We start from the raw sequence: 20,854 nt of genomic DNA on the forward strand, positions 1-20,854 counted from the left end.
ATATTATAATAAAATCTAGCACTTCCTTCTCTATCCCGTTGTTCTTGCCATTTCTACTTAAGACACATTTTTATTATATTCTTTATCTCATTTTTACTTAGTTTAACATTAAAATCAACAATATTGTTTTTATTGTAGCACTTTTAGCAAAACTGTTAGCCAACTCATTTCTTACTACTCCCAATATGTGCAGGAATTCATACTGTTTAGTTTTGAGAGCCATAATTTTTAGTCCTAAAATTTGAGTGAGTTATATCCAATATAATATCTTGCCTTGATTTTGAATTTACCTCCTGAATACTTGTTAAAGCACGACTGGAAACTGAACAAATTATAACTGTCTTCTCTCTAACTTCTTCAGGCTTCTACACAAATCCAAATTATGAAACACCAATAGATGTATCTATGTTTTTTGATCAGTCTTTTCCTAGTTGTTTTCTTTGTGTTGCGTTATTGTTTGTTACTTTCACCAGCTCTCTTGTCAGCGTCGCTCTCTCTCCCTCAGCCTGCCTGCCTGGTCTCGTCTCTCAGCTGAATCCTGTTACTAATCAGCCTCCTGTCCTGTGTCAGCAATCAAGCCCCTCTCTTTCATTCACTCCCTGCCGGATTCTTCTGCCACCTCTCCCTTCGATATTTGCAAGTCCTCTGCTTTTTATTGGGAGGAAACTTTAACACAATTCACACTCTGAGCTCTCCTCCGCATTTTGGTCCTGTCTCACACCAGCTGCTCGTAAAGAGTAGAAATTTATTATCGGCTTTAACAGCAAGGAGACCCATAAATCAGCGACAAAAATGTTACTCAGCTAAATGTTAGTCCTAGCTGAGCATAAAGCTAATTTTGAACATTGAGTCGGATCTCTTGACAATCCTCAGATCTATTCCAACAAGGGAACATGTGAAGCTACTCCCCTGATTTCACATCCACTGTCATTCATCGTTGTAAATGACGTCTTCGGAGTTACGAAGCTGGTACGTTTGATTTTAGCATTAGCTCCGTTGCTAAGCTAGTGTTGTTTTCGCAAATAGTTTTTATGTGTCCTGTCCTGACAGCTTAGGCAAAGTAGAACAAAATGTCAAGAGGAGGGATCATGAAATGTTCCCCCTGTGGCACAACTGACTTTACTCGGTTAGAGGGACGATGACCCGCATGTTTCAGGGAGCAAAGCAGGGCAGCATTTAAAACGAGCCGAAAACAACTGCATGCACACTGACATGTTGTTGGACTCAGGAAATTCCAAGTTTGTTCAATGTGGTATTTCTTTGTTTCCACATGTAATTGTTCTGTGTGTGTGTGTCTGATAAGTGTGAAACATTCAAGTGTGAAGTTGGTCACAAATGTGGTGAGGTTTGGAGAAGGGGAGACGATGACATTTCAAGAGTAAAATCAAATCAAATGGCGTGATTTCCAGTAAAGTCGCAGAAAACTCATCTTTATTTCTGAAACATGCTCAGAAAACTGTGCTGATAACTTTTCATTTCTTTCACATTCATCTCAGTCAAGTTGTAAAAGCTCATTTTAACATTTTAGCTGAAGAATATGCGCTCCCGTCTCATAATTCTACATTTTTGCCGTCTTTTCTTCAGTTCTTACCGATTCCGACGTAACACTGAATTGTTCATGTTACGCCATTTTGATGTCAGACATGTGCCAACACACGTACAAGGTGATGTCATTTCTAAATGTCACCGTATTATACCGATTTATTTCAGTTTTAATGCCAAGAAGACACAAGATAAAAGTTAAACCATTTTTGCGTCAAACTAAGCGGGTTTCCCAAAAACAAAACTATGTATTCTTGCCACTGCACAGTTCACTTTATTAAATTAATGGCACAGCTGGTATTCATTGCCCCTCGAATTTTCAAACATGGACAAAAACCATTGAATCCTGGGACTGATGTCAGAAAACGGGATCAACAGGCCAAACAGAGAACCTGCCACCAGACCTGATGTTTTGGATATATTTAAAGGGGCAGTACTGAGTATTTTCCAGACATGTAATTCCATTTTGTAGCACAATCATGTTACTTATGTTAGCTTCATTTGTTATAAAAATATATACAAAGTTCAATAAAAATGTACTTTATTTAACACCTTGAAATTGGACCTGCCTCTTTAAGAAAGCCCTGCTCTTTCCATCATCACAACGTCGCTCCTTTATTAACCCTTTGACAAAATTTTTACCAGAATTAAAGCGAGAAGCATGACGAGCTCAGAAGATTCGCTGTTCCACCAGGTGTTTTGCTAATTGCTGCTGGCTAGTCTGAAGGAGCTCAGCTAATGAACAGATTAGCTCATAAGATCATCTGTTTATGAGAAACAACAGATTAAAAAAATTCTCAAACATGTAGGTAAGAATCAAAGCAACACTTCAGGTATGTTTTTGATGAGGGAATAACATTATTATAACAACGTAAAGCTAAAAAAAACAGTTGACTTTACATATTAATACCCCTTTAAGGAGGAGATGCAGGATTTTGTGGCTCTCAAATAACTCCATCCATCCGCTAAAGCAGCTAATTTCTGTCGTAAGGGTCCGTGTGCCTTTTCGTGGATAGAGCTGCTTCTATTTCATTTGAGAAATAAAAGAACCGAGGCCAAACCCACCAGGAACTCAGCTGAGAAGAGAGAGACGGATGTAGGAACTGACAAGCAAGAAACCTGGTGTGAAGTTGAGCCAGATGTTTCTTTTTCTTCATTGATTCACCATTATCTAAGGACCCCGATCATCTCAGTGCTAACATATGAGCACAGGGAAGGGCCCGTGTTTTAGGTGAACCTCAGTGTGAACCCAAAGGAAGTACACAGCCCGTACCTCAGGTAGTTTTTTTTTCTTTCACAATCTCGGTAACAAAAACACAGTCGAGCAAACTGAGACATCTCACAAGCAGTAAGGGGAATATTTTCTTCCTTCTTTTTGGTTTGTTCATCCCTTTTAAAAATATGATGAAATTGAATCATTATGTGATGTAGACGACGGGCATAGTTAAACATCCCCTGCTGAAGGAGGATTTATCCTGGGGCTGAACCCCGGTGAGCTCGGGACCAATTAAGCCAAAGTAATGAGCTTTTACCAAAGCAAAAACGACATAATCCTGTGTTAACGTGTAGCAGGTAGAATGTGGTCGACCGGGAGGAAAATGGGAAAAAAAGAGGAAAAATTAGAAATAAGGTGTACACAGCTATGTGGGCTTTAAAGCCATGTTTGTGTGCAATGACAAACAGAAGGGATGAAATACGTTTTATAAATAGAAACATAGCGACAGACGAGTCTCACCAACGCATAATGTCTTCAAATTACTATATTCAACAAACTACTTTCTACTTCTGACCCGCCTTAAAAGCATCAAGAGTTTGTATTCTCTTCATGTGAGGGACGTAGTATGTGTAAAATTTATTTTACAATTATTTTTCAGAATCATGTTACAAAACACTTTACTTTTTTTGTGGCAGGTAACTCTAGATGTCGCACATTTCTTCTAAGGTCAGGCAGGCTGGCGGATGTTGCGGCGTTGTGTTTACATGTTCAGGTGTTCGTTGACTGTAGAGCATCTTTTATTTTTTTTATTCCATTTTGAAGGAAATGGAGGGAACCACACTCCCTGGAAGCGCCTTTGTTGGTTCACATTTAGCTGTTACGCTAACAGAAATAGACGGTTAGAACTCGACCAATGGGATCTGTGCAACAATCTGAAGACGTTTACATGGTTGGACATTGTGCCGGCGTAGAAATTCTGTAAATAAAAAAGCTAAAATGCGCTTAAAGAAATCATAAAGTATATTTTCAAATGTCAAATTGCTCAGCTGGCTAGCAAGCTTGACTTTAGCTTTAGCGCTGACGCTAAGCTAGTCGAATTTAAGTGTTATCAAAATGTTCAGTTAAATTTGTTGCCACAATGAAGTAGCTCAGTTAATTTACGCAATATGCTTTCACAGTCTAATAATCCTGATAAAGATTCTAATAATTTTAATGACCAATATTCCACTGATTAATAGCCTCCAAAATGTATTGATATAGTTTAGCTGAATCTTCATTATTAGGAAAAGTATGAAAGCACCTCGAATAATTTCAGTAGCTCAATGCATCTCAATGTATTTGAATATGATTGAAAGGTTAGTTTATTCTAGTGACTCAGCTCAAAAAGTAAAACGCATAAATACATGTTAAACACAGTTTTTATTTCCGAAATTCTTTCTTCCACTCAACTTTCTGTGAATACGCTACGACTGATCGGTGGCCATGCTAACTAGCCTTGTGTACCCGCTGCAGCGGGTACACAAGCATGATTGATTGACCAGGCAGGGTATTTCTGCATTTAGCGTTGAGTAATGGAAGGAAATGGAGGAGCTGGATTATTTTTTTTTTTGCTTTGTTTTTTCCTCCCCCACATATTATGTCTCAAAATATACTGTCACAACATAGTGACAGTTTTAGCAAATATGTAAAGAAAAAAAAACATATTCTTTTAAATAAGAGTTTAAACAAACCATAAAAATGTATGCAATAAAAAAAAAAAAAAACTGATTAGTTCCCTTAAGAGATGTCACAAAAACTGGTTTATTTTGGGGAGAAGCGGAGGAGCTTATATTTTGATTAAGGATTCACAATAAAATACCAAAACTATATATATATATATATATATATATATATATATATATATATAAGTTTGACGGACTTCATAGAAATATTTGTGGAATACCTTAAAACGATAATCGGTTGCAAGCGGAAATAGAATTATTGCTCTGGTCGATCCTCTCTACACGGATGTTTGCAACATGATGTTTTTTTTTTCTATTTACATGTGAATTATTTCACATGCCCTCCGCCCCCTACCGTGCGTGTTCCCCGCTGACCTGCCGGTGAGCGACGCGTCAGTCGGAGCGCGGCTCGCCGCTGGTCGCATGCAGCTTCTGCAGGTGTCAGTGTGACTGTAACGCCAGTAGGAGGGACTTGATGCTCCAACTTCTCTCTTTTTTTTTCTTTTTTTTTTTTTTTTGCATCTCTCCGGCTCTCCAGACAGTCGTCCTGCTCGGGAGAGGAAGAGAGAAAGAGAAAGAGAGAGAGCGCGCGCGCGAGAGAGAGAGAGAGCGCGAGAGGCGACGACGGGCATCGGCAGCGCCGCATTTCGTGGGAACACACAATGCATCTGAGGCTGACCGAGCGACTGGAAACTGTTTTTTACCGCGCTTTCCTATTTTTGATTCGCGTTTCTCTCCTGCGTTTATTTATTCATTAATTTATTTATTTGTGTTGCGTCTTGTCTGTCTTTTTTTTTTTTTTCGTCCTTCTTTTTCTTTTTACCCCCCACCTCCTCCCTCTTCTTCTTCGTGTTCTTTTTTTCCCTTCTTCCCAACCAGCAGCCTCTGACGCGCAAGGACACTACAGCATCCATCCACGGCAGGAACGCTCACACAGAGCATCCTCTGTACAGGCGCACCAGCCGTTCTTCCTTCCTTCATTCCTTCCTTTCTCTCTTACCTTCCTTCCTCCCACTCTCCTCCTCTCTCTTCCCCCCCTCCCCCCTCCTCCTCTCCTGTTTCTGTCGGAACCCAGAGGACATCGGGAACCCTTGCTTATACTTAACCCCCCTCTTCCTCTCCACCCACCCACACACCCACTTTTTTCTCTCTCTTCCCCCCTCCGGCTCCCTCTCCTCTCCAACGGAGACATGGATCTATGGTTTCGCTCGGTCCGGATTTGCTGGTGGAGGGTTTTGCTTCTGATGAGTGTTTTCCAGGACTACCTGAGCTCCATGCTGGACTGCCCGCCGACCTGCAGCTGCTCTCAAACAGAGATCTATTGCAATAAGTCCGACAGCGGCAGGTTCTTCCCGCTGCTCGCCCTGCAAGACACCGGCAGCAATGGGACCGGCGTGGATATCGCGGACTTATTCAAAAACATCACCTCCATGTAAGTAGCTGCGGATTATGCTGCGCGTTTCTGAATCATTAAATGACCCCCCCACCGCCCCATCCAAACCCAAACCCCCCTCTACTTCCTGTCTGTTGCTTTCCTCGCGCTGATCAGACTTGTTGGCTCCATCTGTCTTTATCAGAAGACTTTTTTCAGTTTAAAGTGGTATTTAATTTTTTTTAATTATTATTATTTGAACGTCTAATTGAGTAAAAAAAAGAAAAAAAAAAAAGATGAAAAAGGTCTTGCTTGTGAATCAACATCAAACCGTACCAGGAAGTGTATTTTTTATTTTTATTTTCTGCGTCCATATAAAGTTGCATCTCCGCAGCAGCATCATCAGCAGCATCAGCAGGCCTGCACATCCAAGCGGTGGTGGCGGCGGTGTGTGTGTGTGTGTGTGTGTTGCAGAGAACCTCGCATCACTTCATCTCCCCCCTCCCCCGTTTTCTGCTCCTCTCCCACATACTAGTGAAAATACAAAAAAAATAAAAGAATGCAGAAGGGTCAGCTGCTCCATCTTAGACCTTCTTCTTGAAAACTTTATCAGATGATGATGATGATGGAGGAGGTGAATGCTCACTTGTGGCTTTCCGATTTAGCAGCTCAACACAGAGCATCTATGATGACGGCAGACTATCAAACCGCCCCGCACACCCACAGAAGTAGCTACATTTTTATTCTACATCCTCCCCCTCTCTTCCCTTTTCTCTCTTTTCTCTCTCTCTGGCATCGATCCCTCCTCCCAACATCAAAGCTTTCTTTCTTGAAAAGTCAGAGGAAGAAGTAGGGGGTGAGGAAGGGAATGGGGAGGGGGAAAAAAAAGACATACCCTTAAAAAAAGAAGAAGAAGAAGAAGGAGGAGGAAAAAAGACCCCCGGTGTCGTTGAGGCTGATTTGCATAGAAAGTAAACACCTCCCGTTAACGCAGCGGAATTCCCCGCACGGCTTCCTCCTCCAAAGGACTTTTTCTCTCGTTCTCTCTCTTTTCCTCACATCAGTGTCTTTGGTGTCCCGTTTACCCTCCCACCATGTTATTATTATTTTATTTTTTCGTATAAATATACAGACGACAACTCACTCTGTGCCACGGTTCACCGCCTCCCCGGACCACTAGAGGGTAGCCTGGTACCCCTTTATATACTGTATATATATACAGTATATATATATATATATATATATTTTTGTTTTTTCTCTCCTGCCACAACACAAGGAGTCATTGACGTGACTGTTATATCAGGAGGGAATTTGCCATGGTTTTGCCAGAACGAGCGCAGCAATTTCTTTTTTTCCTTCTTTTTTTATATGTTGCACTCGGCTGCATTACGTAAAAAGGTGGAACAGTCAGAGGTAATCACTGTTGGTGATTAGCGTGGCCGCAGGATGACCCACGCATACAGATGAACTCATCGCCGAACCTGCTCCGTTGGCTTATTTGTCCCCTCCTTTCACTCTCGACCACTAACGTCCGGAAAGCGTCTGGTTTTTGGTTGTTAAGATGGACACTCTGTTTAAACACCCTCCAAAAAAACCCCAACAAGCTTTTGGTGTGTATTAAATATTAGCCACGGAAATTATTTCAATTTTAATGAGGCCAAACGGTTGGTACCTCAAAGCTAGAAGCTTGATTTCGCACCTATCTTTCGATTTAGCCTGTTTGATACTCAATTGGAAGAAACAAAAAAACAAACAAACGTTTGATGTAAATGTTTCTAAGCAGATATGTAACCAGGCGTGGAAAAAAAGTATCCCAGTGTGTGTGATATTTAAACATATTTGGATATTTATCATTTTTAACAACACTAAACAATGTAAGCGTTATAACTACTTTAAATCTTTAGTAAAATCCATGAAAAACGCTATTTCTGGTAAGGCATAAATGAGGACAACCCCAATGTTTATTCCCACTTAAATTGGCTGAAATTACACACAGGCCTTTCAGTTTAGGTTTACATTGTGAAAACACTGCTGCTAATCATTTTTGGAAGACCTATTTAAACCTCAGACGACTAGCTTGGTGTGCTCTTGACATCATTTTTAGAAAGAAGACCTTATTATGTCTGGTAAGGCATTTAAAGATGTCGTCAAATAATTTTAGTCATTCCACTGTATGCAAAAAGAGTCTACTAGTGGAAGACCTTTAGAACAGCTGCCAACTAACTCTGGTTTGGCTGTCCAATCACATTTACCCTGAGAACACGCTGTAAGATGTTTGAAGGAGTCTCCAAAAAGAGAATACCCTACTGCAGTAGTCTCTAAGAAAAACACAAAGACCGGAGTAGAGTTTGGCAGAGAGAGCGTAGACAAACATCCAGGACTTTAGGAAGATTGCTGTTTGAATAAATGAGTGTACAGCCGAATTACTTGGACACCAGAACAGACAAAATGTCTGACACAAACCAAATACAGTCAGACAGAAAAAAAGGAGCTACAACAATGAAGCACGGTGGTGGAAGTGGTTTGGGAATAGTTTGTAGCTTCAGGCCCTGGTTAGCACAATTCTTTGCATATCAGAGGATGCTTGGGGGGAGGGAAATTACATATTTTTTGCAGAACTGGACTTCGTAGCAGGACAGTGACCCAAAACATATCAGCAAATCCACCAAAAACGGGCTGAGAGTTTGGAAATAGGTCCTGGCTCAAGTCAAAGCCAATATGTTGGTCTTTGCGAGATGTTGTTGGAAGACTTTTAGTGGGCTGGACATGGAAACAGGCCTTTAAATATCTGCAAGGAAGGAGGGGTGGGACACACCCTTCACCAGACTGATGGCAGAGATTGTACATGGCTGTTAGAAATATGTCACTGAAGTAATATAAACTAATCCCACACTTTGATTTATTCCACAAGTTAAAGTGTGGACTATTGACAGTCAGCAGGGTGTGCTAGCTTTCCTCCCCACTGTTAAAAAACACATTTTGTTTCTTTATTATCCTTGTTTACTTTATTGATTCAAACAAGATTGTTTTTACTGGTGTTATTTCGCTGGCAATGTGTGTAAGCTATGTCTAAATGTTCAATTTAGCTAGAAATGGGTGTGTTTGCTCTTTCTGTATCACTAGTAGCTCTCACAAATTAAAATACGACGTATTTCCATGCTGGAAAGGTTTCTGTGTTGGAACAAGAGGAAAGTGTTTCATCCAGCTTTAACTGCTTTAAACGCTGCATTACTGCTGAAGTCAGATTGCGAGCCGAGGTTCTTAACTGTGACACAGTCACTGCCAATGACCAACACGTTTTAGCTGGCGATGGATTATAGACTTTCTCGTAAGAATAACAATAATAATGTTACAAAAACATCATTTTTTTAGTAAGAAATATGGATTAAAATCAACCAAAATTCTACGCAAACTTTGAACCAATATTACTATAAAAAAATATACTTACTACAATCAGTTTGTTTTATCAGTGTACTCCTTTCTAGATAAACACAAAGTCACGATCTGATCGCCTTGTTTGCCTTTGAGAAAACCCATTGCGACTGACCCAGGACTAATTGTGCATTCCTAGTCTGCCGGCTCGCCCTGCTTTCTCCTTCGTCCTCTGCTGCTCAGTATGGACAGCAGCGTCCACCCAGCAGCACCACCAGCAGCTCAATGACGGCCCATCAGAGACCACACCACCCAATGTCACACAGCCCAACACATCTGCACTGGTCAAACCAACGGTTGCAGTCTGAGCCGCAAAAACTGGTGGAAGTATTGGAATTTTTGTTGATTTTTAAAAATTGTTTTTTGGTTATATTTTTAATCATGCATTTCAAATAACTTCCAGTACGGAAATAGAAATTTGCTAAATGCTTAACTTGTCATTTAGTAGGTGCAAGTTGGTGGAAAAGTAAATGCTGAAGCCTGGTTTAACGAACCAAAAGCTGCTAAAAACTGGAAAGCTTGTGATCCTCCTCCGTCATCCATATTAATATACAGTATATGTTACCACATATCTTTCTATGTATCCTCTCATTTAGAGGAGCATACTCCCTAAAAAAAACTGCATTTGAAAGCCTTAGTTTTAGCTCCTGACTTAGCATACGCTAAACAAGACAAACTGCTACAGTTTAAAAATATAACTGGCGTAACAGTTTGCAAATATTTGATTTAATTCTGAATCTTGTAACCATTTTGTCATGGAAATATGGAAGATTAGCAGAAAAAAAGACTTGATTAAATTCTAACTCATTATAAAAAAACATTCTGCTGCTTTTAGTAAATGGAGAATTTAATTCAGCCAAATTCTAATAAATGCTTCAAAATCATTACTCAACAAAATTAGTTACATTCTAACAAATAGTTAAGATCATATTTACCATCTTGTTTTTAATCATGCATGAACGAGAAACAAAAATTAAGAATTGGTGTAAGGTAGTAAACATTCTGAAAGTAGTGCATTTTTAAATAAATTATTAACACAATGGCCTGTAGATCTTCTCCATGACAACCTTAACTGAGACTGGTAATTATTAGCAACTAACATCACATTTACAAACGTATAAAAGATTAAAATTAGAGTCATTCTAATGGCTAACGCCTTCGGATATTCCCTTTAAGTAGTTTGTGACTTACTTAGGGTTGAGTTAAGTAGTGCACCGTCACCTGCTGCATGTTTAGTTTCTATCTGAATAAAGCAATTTCATGCTTGATGATAATTTATTGCTGCCCAGATAGCCGCACTGTTAAAAGACGATAACTGGTATCCATAGCAATAAGAAGCAGTCAGAGGCAGGGCCCACATGCACCACAAGTGGTCCTTGATCCTCTCTCTTTTAAGTAGGAAGATGCATACTCTGCCAACAAGAACACCTTTTTCTTCTTCCTCTTCTTTTTCTCCTTTTTGTTAAAAAGGCGTGAGCAGATCAAGCTAATTTATGTAGACAGAAAGCTGCAGCAGAGGCGACTAGCAATAAGTGCAGGAAGAAAGTGGGGGGGTACTGGCCAGCCAAAGAAAACTGCCAAGTCCAGATAATAGTTTTCCAGTTCTCTCCCATTAGAAATTCATCACAGGAAGCATCGCTGCGTGAAGTTGATAAGATAAGACCTCGCTGCGAAAAAAAACCCAAAAAACAGCTTTCCGAGAGCAGCTGAGACGTTTTTACTGGTTCGTGAAAATGTGTCCGTGAGCCGAGCGCAGGAATCCGGTCTGCGTATTTTAACTCAGAGCAGGATTAGTGGGCTGATTATCCACATACCTGTGTTTCTTAGTGTACTTTTTTTAAAAATACTGTTGCTTTGAGCTTGTAGGGGTTTAAAATGTAAAGCCAAGCTCTAGCGCCTTCTCTGTTTACTTGCTCTCTCACCCCCTTAAAACATATACAAGCAATTTTGGCACGCTTATTAGTTGTTGTTTTGTTGGTTAGCTAGCCTCTTCCAACATGTTAAAGCAGTTTTCCTATATGGAGGGAATTCATGACAAGACATAGTGGCATGCAAAAGTGTTCACACCCCTTCCTCAACAAAAGTCTACATAATTTATGTGGCAGATCAAAACAAATAAGAGCGTAATTGTGAAGTGAAATAAAAACTGGATTTTCAAGGTGCAGTATTATGTATTTTCTAGGCACATAGTGCCATTTTTTTTAACACAATAAAGTAACTGTTACCTTTGGTAGTCATACAAATGCTATATATTAAATATAACTTAAAAGAAAATTGTCTTTGTAATATAACAAGCTTCTGTCTCTTTAAGAAACTCCTGTTCTTTCTGAAACTCCGCCTTCAGGAAGTCATCACCACATCCCTCCTCTATTGACCCTTTGACAACATTTTTACCAGCGTTGTTCTGAGAGGTAACGAGCTCAGCAGATGTGCAGTTCCACCAGGTGTTTGCTAATTGCTGCTAGCTAGTCTGAAGGAGCTGAGGTGGGGAGTCACGGGGGGAGGGCATGCAACACTCCAGGTATGTTTTCGATGAGGGAATAACAGTTCCAAAGTCAGGTTGACTTTACATAACACCGCCCCTTTAAAGATTTCTTTTCCTGATACAAATCTGAAAAATGTGTAATAAATTTGATTTGGATTCCCTTGACTCAGTACTTTGTAGAAACACTTTTTAGTGCATCTACAGCAGACACCATGCATATCCATAGACTTAAATGTGAACAAAACAGACATTTCTGACCATTTAAAGAGATGTGTATGATTGCAGCATAACAAAATGTGAAAATGTTCAAGGGGTTAGAATACTTTTGCAAAGCAAATGCAAACAGCTGGCCGTGTTACGTCATTGTTTTTGGAGCCTCCGTTGTGCGTGTCATAGTTAAAACAGATGACAATAGTAAGTTCTCACTTTTAGGGAACAGTAGTGGTGCTCAAACTCAAAGACTCCCCGCGGTGCAATGAAAACTCTGTTTGCTTTAAACCCAGAATATAGACTGGTCCTGCAGCAGACGGGAGGGGGGAAAAAAATCATCCTTTGCACTGGGAGGAAAATCTTATTAATCCCATAATGTTAAGTGTCAATTTGTCTTTCCATTTAGCTGTTAGAGAAGAACTCAGTGTGCTCACTGTAAGAACAGATTACAGTGGTTCACAGTGGAAAAAAAGGAACTATGATCTGAGAACCAGTTAACAGGAATCTTGCCCTGCGATTCCACCAGCAGTCACATGTTCGCAATTTCACGCTCCGTGCCGCCTCGGCCACTGATCTGTACGGTCATTACCGTGTCTTTCATTTGCCCCCCCTCGTCTCCTGAGGCCCTGGGTTTGATCCTTTTACTCAACAACGCATGCATGCTGTTGCTGTTGTTAACGGAATTGTGGCACTCTGTATACCTTTGGCAGACATTTTGACTCGCTGAGGCAGAAAAAAAACACAAGTGTCAGTCACGTGTCTTTTTCTTTTTCCCTGTAATGACCTGTGGGAAGGCATGATGGTTCTGTTCTCCTCCCCGCTATGACAAGTTGCTCTATCTGCTGTGAAAAGAGTCCAGTGATAAAAATCAATCGGTGACTGATCTTTCAAGATAAAGTGTGAATGCTCCATCTTTCATCTCTTCATATAGCAGACCATCGGCAACTTCGCAACAGAAGATTTATATATATACACTTGCAAAAGTGAAACGGACAAGGAGAAACATAGTGCATGTAGCTGCTGTGCCTTTGAAAAAGTTGTATAATATGTGTAAAAGACATATATTTTAATATTTTATAAACGATAAATCTTTGGAATCAAGATTTCATGAATAGGAAACACATTGTCTAGCCTGTCTTCTTGGAAGTTGTTCTAGTTCAAGAATGACATTATGGCAAATATATATATATATATATATATATATATATATATATATATATATATATGTGTGTGTATACACTGCTCAAAAAAATAAAGGGAACACTTAAATAGGTGTTTAACACTTAAAGTGTTCCCTTTATTTTTTTGAGCAGTATATATACCAGTGTTGTGTTGCTCGAGACCGGTCTTGGTCTCGAGACCATTTGGACTCGACCGCATTTGGTCTCGGTTTTGTCTCGAGCGCTGAGGGCTCGGAATTTTATTTCAAGACCGCGACTGTGGAAATATCACTAAAATTACAGCACACTGTCCAGTTTATTTGTTAACATGTTTGTTTTCACTGGATGCAAAACGCACCGACTAAAATCCAAGCAATAACGTGACTTACCAATTACGTGTTTCTGTTACTCTCCCCACCTTTCACTCGCACGCAGCGCTCTGAGACAGACATGCGCAGTGGGTTTCTTTGAGCGTCAGAAGATGTCTGTCTAATAGTCAGTAATAGAAATGCGCTGCATAAATCAGCTAATTCAGCAGCGCTTCGCTTTCACAGACGGTTTGGATTACGTCTAACCTTTTCGTCACTTAGAAAAGAAGCTCAAAGAAAGGTAAGCTGCTCCGTTGACGTGATGTTAGCAAAGCTAGCTGTACAGAGACACGTTAGCATTTGAGATAAAAAAAAAAAAAGTCCCTCATTGCGCTGAATTATTGTGCAGAAGTGTTGACTAACATGTCGCATATATGGGACAACACTGTGTCCAAAAGTCTACAATATAGTGATGAACGATCAGAGTCTCCTGAACTTCTCTTTACTAAGAATAAAGGACTGGAGCCTCACTGAGAGCCGTTCTTTGTTATTGTAATGCTCTGCGTACACTGCAGTAGCTATCATTATTTTATTTAATTATATACATTGATATTTATTTAATTAGCAAATAAATAAAGCACAAGAACAAAAGAGCACTCAGAGAATGCGCATTGCTCTTTGATTGTTTTTGTTTAAAGTGGCAGCTGTAATGTCTGCCATGATGGGAGACATTACAGCTTTGTGCTGCCTGGCTTCATGCAGTGGGAGGGAGGGTCAGAACAGTCATGGTGAGCGCCTTGTGCTTGGTTACTTCTTGGTTGTTGCTCTTTGGTCAGTGTTCGTAGTTGAGCATTGTTTACCGTCAGGGCATTGCCTCAATTGCTATGTTTAATGGTGCAGACAGTGGTGATGTCTGACATGAATGATATGGGAAATTGAGCAGGGCATTATCTTTTTAGATTTTAATATTGGTTAAATTTATTTCAGCTCTAAGTATTTAATATCTAGGTGTTTTTATGGGAATGTGAATCTTTCAGATCAATTTGATTAGCAATTTTGATCATATTTCACATTTTATTGTGTCATGTAGCGCGGGGCACAGGTCTTGGTCTTGACTCGGTCTCGGACCCTAAAAGTCTTGGTCTTGTCTTGGTCTTGGGTTAGGTGGTCTTGACTACAGCACTGATATATACTGTATCCATCAAGTCATAACTTAAGAATGGTCATATTAGTTAAATATGTCCCACCACTACCTACACTCGAACATAGTGCGAGACATTCGGCAGTATTTAGATAAGAACTTGAAAATTTGTGTTTTATGTAGAGATTCACTAATCCGACTTTTTCTGGCCAGTCCTATTTTCCCTTTTTCTTTCAGATATGATCTGCCAATTTTAATTTTGACATGTTTTTTTCTCTTTTTTTTTTTACTTAAAGCACACTTTTGCTTGCCTGGTCATAGCTGTCCTATGCAATTCCGCCTGATTCTCATCTCCCTTCACTGCTCTGTCTGGGATTTCTCCCATTGAATTAGATTCGTCAGGATCCATTTCATGATGGCCAATCAGCAAACAGAAGGAGTTGTAAACGGTGACATTGAGTTTCTGCTGTGTTTTTGAATTATAGTCTGCTTCTATAAGGTCACAGTTTGACGCTAACGATGGAGGAAGTGAACAAAGCCAGTCTAGCAAATACATGTGTATTGTGGGTAAATATATGAAGACTCACCTTGAAAAACCAAATGATTAAAACTGAAAGTAAAACTGACAGCATGAGCTATTTTCTGTACACACACCTTTTAAAGTGTGAATATGTTAAAACTGAACACATTACTTTGACAGTTTTGGATTCTTCACAAATTTAAATAATTTCCCTACAAGCCTTTTTCATTAAACCAACATAACATGGTGATATAGCTAAAAATATGACAGCAGTTTAAGAACTAACAGACAAAAGATTGTTTTATTTGGATGAATGAGTGAAGATACTTTATTAATCCCAGAAGGAAATTTACATTTCAGTGAGGGAGTTCTGGTCTCAGGAACCTGGAAAACAGCCCGGACGAGCCCCCACTTTGTTGTGCTGCAGCCTTTTTCCTTTCCATACAGGTGGAGGTTTTGAGTCCATCAGAGGACAAAAGAACTACAAATTTATCCCAATTTATGCATCAGAGCGTATGTCCCTGACCTTTATGAAATAAAAATAATTTCATCGAAGTAATGTTGTTGGTTGATGCATTTGAAGACTGTGAAAAGCTGTTCTTAGATCTGATAGATTTAATGAACAGGACAAATGTGTTTGTTTTTCAGTATTTGATCAAATCCAATCATGCCAAATTAATTGATCCTGATCTGAGTGAAAGATGGGGGCTATTCTAATATAATGTGCATAAGTATGCTGTCAGCACACAAAGCACTTTCTTCTATTCTATTGCACCACATGATGTGACTCAATGTTGTGTTTCCCTAAAATGTGACCCTTGAAGAGCGAAATGTCCGCTGCACGCCTTTGAGCCGACTAGTCTGCTTTTAAAGCTGCCGCTGCTCCAACTTTTTCCGCAGAGATTTATGTGCATTGTAAAAATGCCATCTGCTTATCAACAAACAAAATGAGACTCCCACCCTGTTAAATGGTTTACTGTTTATCTCTGTTGCCAAATGTGGCTCGAAGCTTGTCGTTTGACATCTTTTAAAATCTTGATTCTCCTGTTCATGAACGAGTGTGCCGTCTTGTTTTTAAAGACTTGTTTTGGCTCCTCTTTCATTCGTGTCGCAAGTTTCATTTGCCTTGATTATCCTTCACTTGCAGAACGTGCACAAATTAAATTCTCAAGGTCGTCAAATTTGAGTATAAAAGATGTCTTCTAGCTGTCTCTGCAGTGCTTGGTTATTTTAGAAGTGATTGAAAGTTGTCTGTTGGTAGAATTGAAGATTTTTAAGGCATATTTCTAACAATATGGGAGCCTCCACACCAGCCCTGCATATGTAAATCGCTTTAATTGAACAGAGTCTACCGTCATCTTCTTATATACACACACAGGCATTATAAGTAAACAGATCATAATGATGGTCATCTTTAGTAGCTCTTTGAATCCGTATGAATGGAGTGTTAGTGTGTTATACCGTGAAAACAGTCAGGTTATGTGAACTGCTTTTCAGTCTTATGTTGGCAGTTTTTGTTGTGATCATTTCTAAGGAGCAAACTGGTCACGGATATCTTTACCCAACTCACTAAACGAGAGTGTCGCAAATGTTTCTCGTTATCAATCAGATTGTCTGAAAAATCGCAACTAAATCAGAAATCCCCCACCGGGGCTTGCGATCTGAACAGCACCTCTGTATTAATCTTCCAGCACCTTCAAGCACACAGTTAATCTGAGACTATCTTGCAGAGGAAATGAACCTGTTCAATGCAGAATTGCTTCCAAGGTCTGCTGAGGTGACTTGTGTGGGCTGAAAGATTCCCCCCCCCTCCCGGTTCAGACAACGAGTGTTGCCGCATTACGTAAAAAAAAAAATCCCCACTTTCCCTGCCGGTTATAACTCACGAGCAGCCCATGTCCTTCCACCTGTTTATGACTTCAGATTTTTCTTTTTTTTTAGCAGGAGTCTTGCATAAGGCTTCTCTGCAGAAATTGATTTGTAGAATATGTACCGCAGTTGTAAAAACGTGTAGAGCTTTGGGTCTTGGGTGGCACTTGAACTGTTGGCGAGAAGATTTTACACGCACACCGTCGCGTCCGACAAGGGCACAACACATTTGAGGACATGTAGGCAAAACTGAGGGTTCAAAAATATATATTTTATTTTAAAACTCTCTTGAACTTTTCTTTTGGTTCAGCTGCTTTGATTTTCTGTGGAGGAAAAAAGAGAGAGAATTAAGTATCCTCAGTTCCCCGTGTCCCAAAAAAGAAAGGAAAAAACAAAAATCCCCAAAGTATTAACAGAAAGTTGGACCTGGTGAGCCGATCAAAACGGTACAGCAGGGGGCCAACCCTACACAGGGCCGTCGAAGCCCCTACTAGTATCGGGCTATGGCAAAATAGAATCTACTGCAAAGAAAAACAGGACAACCGGTCCCACCAGGCCAAAATCACAACAAAAACGGCAAACAAACAAAGGCTAACAAAAATACCGCGTGGCAGGCTGGAGACGTCAGCTGCGGCGTACAGCTACTAGAGACGTGTGCGCACCGCGTCAGGACGCATCTGCTGTGGTGGTGGTGGAGCGAGCGGAAGGGCGGTAGGGCTGACCCAAACATGTCAAAACCCAGCCTGTTTACAGCCGGTCCAACAGCGCCACAAATTAACAAGACCAAGTTAATTACAAACAGGAATTATTCAAATTCCAAAGTATATTAAACAAAAAGTCATTCAACTAAAGTCAGTACAAAAGAATCTAGAAAGAAAAAAATAAACCAAGATAATTATAACGTGCCCAAAGCACATAACACACACACACACACATGCACGTGGAACCTGTGCAGCTCAGTCAGGTTTGTGTAGTTTTATGTAATGCATTGCAAACAAAGCATCATATCTAAAATAATCTCTTTTGTCTTTTCTAGAAGGGATTAAAAGTCGCCTCATTTAACAATCCTCAAAGGATATCTGATCATCTGAAAGCATGATTCTTCTTCATTGGGCCGTTAAGAGGAGGAGAAAATTGTCACATTGCATTGCTCAGAGTGAAATTAACCAGCGTTCCTACTGGAGTTTTCCCATTTCCACTCAATGCAATTAAAAGTGAGCAACAAGCAGAGCTGGTGCTGTCTGTTTTACTTCAAATTAAACATTTTCATCAGCTGGAAAACGGTTCCATTACCTTGAAGAAAGGTAGACAAATATTTTAAGAAAACACAAAATATATATTATACTTATTATATAAGAATATGAGCATAGCTGCAGTATATAACCCCAGTGCTACTCATATACTTCATTCTGCTTCCAATTAAGTCAAAAGTCCTTTGCAAGTTATGGTTCTTGTAAATCTCCTAGTGCTAGTTGCATATTTATCATTTATCTATTCACATATAGAAGCTGTACTTTCAGTTCTCAAGTCTTCCACATTAAGAACAAAATGTTGTGGACTAATAGAATAATAATAGTCACACCAATAGTGATGATAGTTTTAGTCAAAAAACCATTTTATAGTCATGTCTTTAAACCTGAATTTGAACCTTGTCTTAATTTTGTTTTTGACATTTTGTGTACACGCCATAAGTCGTACGGTCCCTATTTTTTTGTCCTGAACATTTCTTGAATGTTTAATTGATTATTTTTTAGCTTTGTTCATTATTAGTGCAGTTTGCAATTCAACTATGTCTGGAATTTTATAGTTTTGATTGCTCAAATAGTAGATTTGTGTGAGCCACGCAGCACAGGTCTAGTGTTATAATTTCGTCATTGTTGCCACAAATCTCTGGACGACAGCTGAAGTACTGTGAAACTGAGGAACGGTGCAGAACGTGGAGCGCTTTTCGATCTGAAACATGTTTTGCTTTGTGTAATACAGAAATACTTTTGGATAATTTGTTCTTGAATAAACTATTAGCTCTGTCTAGGACAGAGACGGGGTCAAACACTGAAAGAGAGGACCGAGTGCATCGTCTCTAGACGTAAAGCTAAGCTGTTAGCAGCGATGAGTCAGCGCCCGTACAGGAAAATACAGAAATCCAGACTAGATGTTGCTTCAGTGAAGAGGAAAAAACTGAGAGAAGATTAAGTTAAAAGTTGAAATAACATGGAATAGTGCAACATTGGAGAGTAGTAGGAGAAAGTAGCAGAGTAAAGAAAAGCAGTCGTTATATGTAACCAAGAATTTTTAGCATTTCGTTATTGGAAGTCTACGTTTTGAAGACAAACTTTCAGATCTGATTGTCAGAAAATAGTTGTTAGTTTTTTAAAAAACTTTAAAGACTTTGTACCTCCTACCTACCTGACATATGACTTAGACGTATTTACACACAAACAGACACTTTAACCCTCAGCAGAACATTTCTTCTCCCTCCACATTTGCAGCTATATTTAGTCTCTGGCCTGGCCACCCAGCTTCTGTTCTGTTCCCAGTTCTGCGTCTTTGTTCTCGGCGTCGTGCTGAGAGGTGACGAGGTCTGGGCTTCTGATGCTTACCTCCACCGGATCGCTTGTCATCCATCTTTATTTAGTCTTTTTATCATCCTGATACATCACTCTGTGGTGTTATTGATTTTTTTATTTTATTTTTTTTTCATTTTTCTTGAGAGAGGTGAGGAGTGTCTTTTTAGATTTTTTTCCCCAAACTTTCACAGGGTTCTTTTTATGATGAGTAAGGTTTGAGCATTAGGATCATTTGCAGCACAAGCAAAGCAATCCAAAAGCTCACCTTTGCTTTCCCAGCTGTGCACAGACCGTAGCTCACAACCTAACACCCGACTGACATTTCCTGAGGTTTGCTTTACTGCTGAAGTAGAACAAACATCGCGATCTGTCGCCGTTCTGCTGCTCTTAAGAAGCATGCTTAGGAAATAAACCTGTGACATGCAAATGGGCTTGTATAAATTATGCATTCATGATGTATTTGTTGTGTACTGTTGGTACCAAGCTACCACTCAATATCAACCCAATCAAAATTAGAAATAAACACAAACTATATCATGTGGTGGGCACAGAACGATGCAAAATAAGGAGCTTCAGTCAGACGAGACCAAAATCTGACTTTGTGGTTCTGCTTTTAAAATGCGGTTTGTGGTGAAAAAACATAAAGTCAGAGCTACAACGCAATAGTTTAAATCAAAGATTATTCATGTGCTAAAACGGCCCAGTCAGAGTCCAGACCAGTGGCGGCTGGCCAGTAGGGGGCGCTTGGGCGCCGCCCCCTTTAAATTGTTTAGATAATAAATGATTTCTATTCTGAACTGCAAAATACTTAGAAATGTATTTATTCATACTGTGTGTCCAATAGACATGTTAGAATTTATTAAAATAGTAAATACATAATTCTAATTGCTCACATTGTGCACACTTCCTATGTGCAGGGCGCCGTCCTAATGAGAGTGTATGTAGGCGCATCAACTTTTGGCAAGCAGGTGATCTGAGGCTGACTTTTAATTGGTTGTTTAAGGTTTTCCACAGGGCGCAGCGCTCTGCGTCCCGGACACACCCATTCTGTTGTGTCATTACTGGTAGAGCGTCAGTACTGGCAAATTTTTTTTAAAACATTGTGTGATTGGACAATCCCCGATTCGACTCATTAGCGCAGCTGCAGTTCGTTAGGTCGATTCACGGTTACGTTTGCATTAAGCAATGCATTTTACTGCTTTCCGTGTTTGCTATTTCAAAGTTCTGGCACGGAGGCAATGTGGACAACAACTGGGGTAAGAGACTTAAAACATCTTTCAGAAAAATGCAAACGGCACGAAAACAGCCGCA

General features: G+C 39.8%; 1 protein-coding gene across 2 annotated transcripts in view; it reads left to right on the plus strand.

The window, feature by feature from the left end:
* The first annotated feature begins 5,040 nt into the window (after window positions 1-5,040).
* Window positions 5,041-20,854, plus strand: part of ntrk3b (neurotrophic tyrosine kinase, receptor, type 3b) — a 302,940-nt gene continuing 287,126 nt past the window's right edge. The window contains exon 1 of one of the 2 annotated variants that reach the window (XM_028014975.1): window positions 5,041-5,911. In XM_028014975.1, the coding sequence (XP_027870776.1) occupies window positions 5,670-5,911 (242 nt within the window). In that variant the 5' untranslated portion in view covers window positions 5,041-5,669. The remainder of the gene's footprint in view (window positions 5,912-20,854) is intronic. The other variant, XM_028014976.1, reaches the window with a different exon arrangement.

The sequence above is a fragment of the Xiphophorus couchianus genome, chromosome 4, assembly GCF_001444195.1.
Source record: "Xiphophorus couchianus chromosome 4, X_couchianus-1.0, whole genome shotgun sequence".
Taxonomy (NCBI): Eukaryota; Metazoa; Chordata; class Actinopteri; order Cyprinodontiformes; family Poeciliidae; genus Xiphophorus; species Xiphophorus couchianus.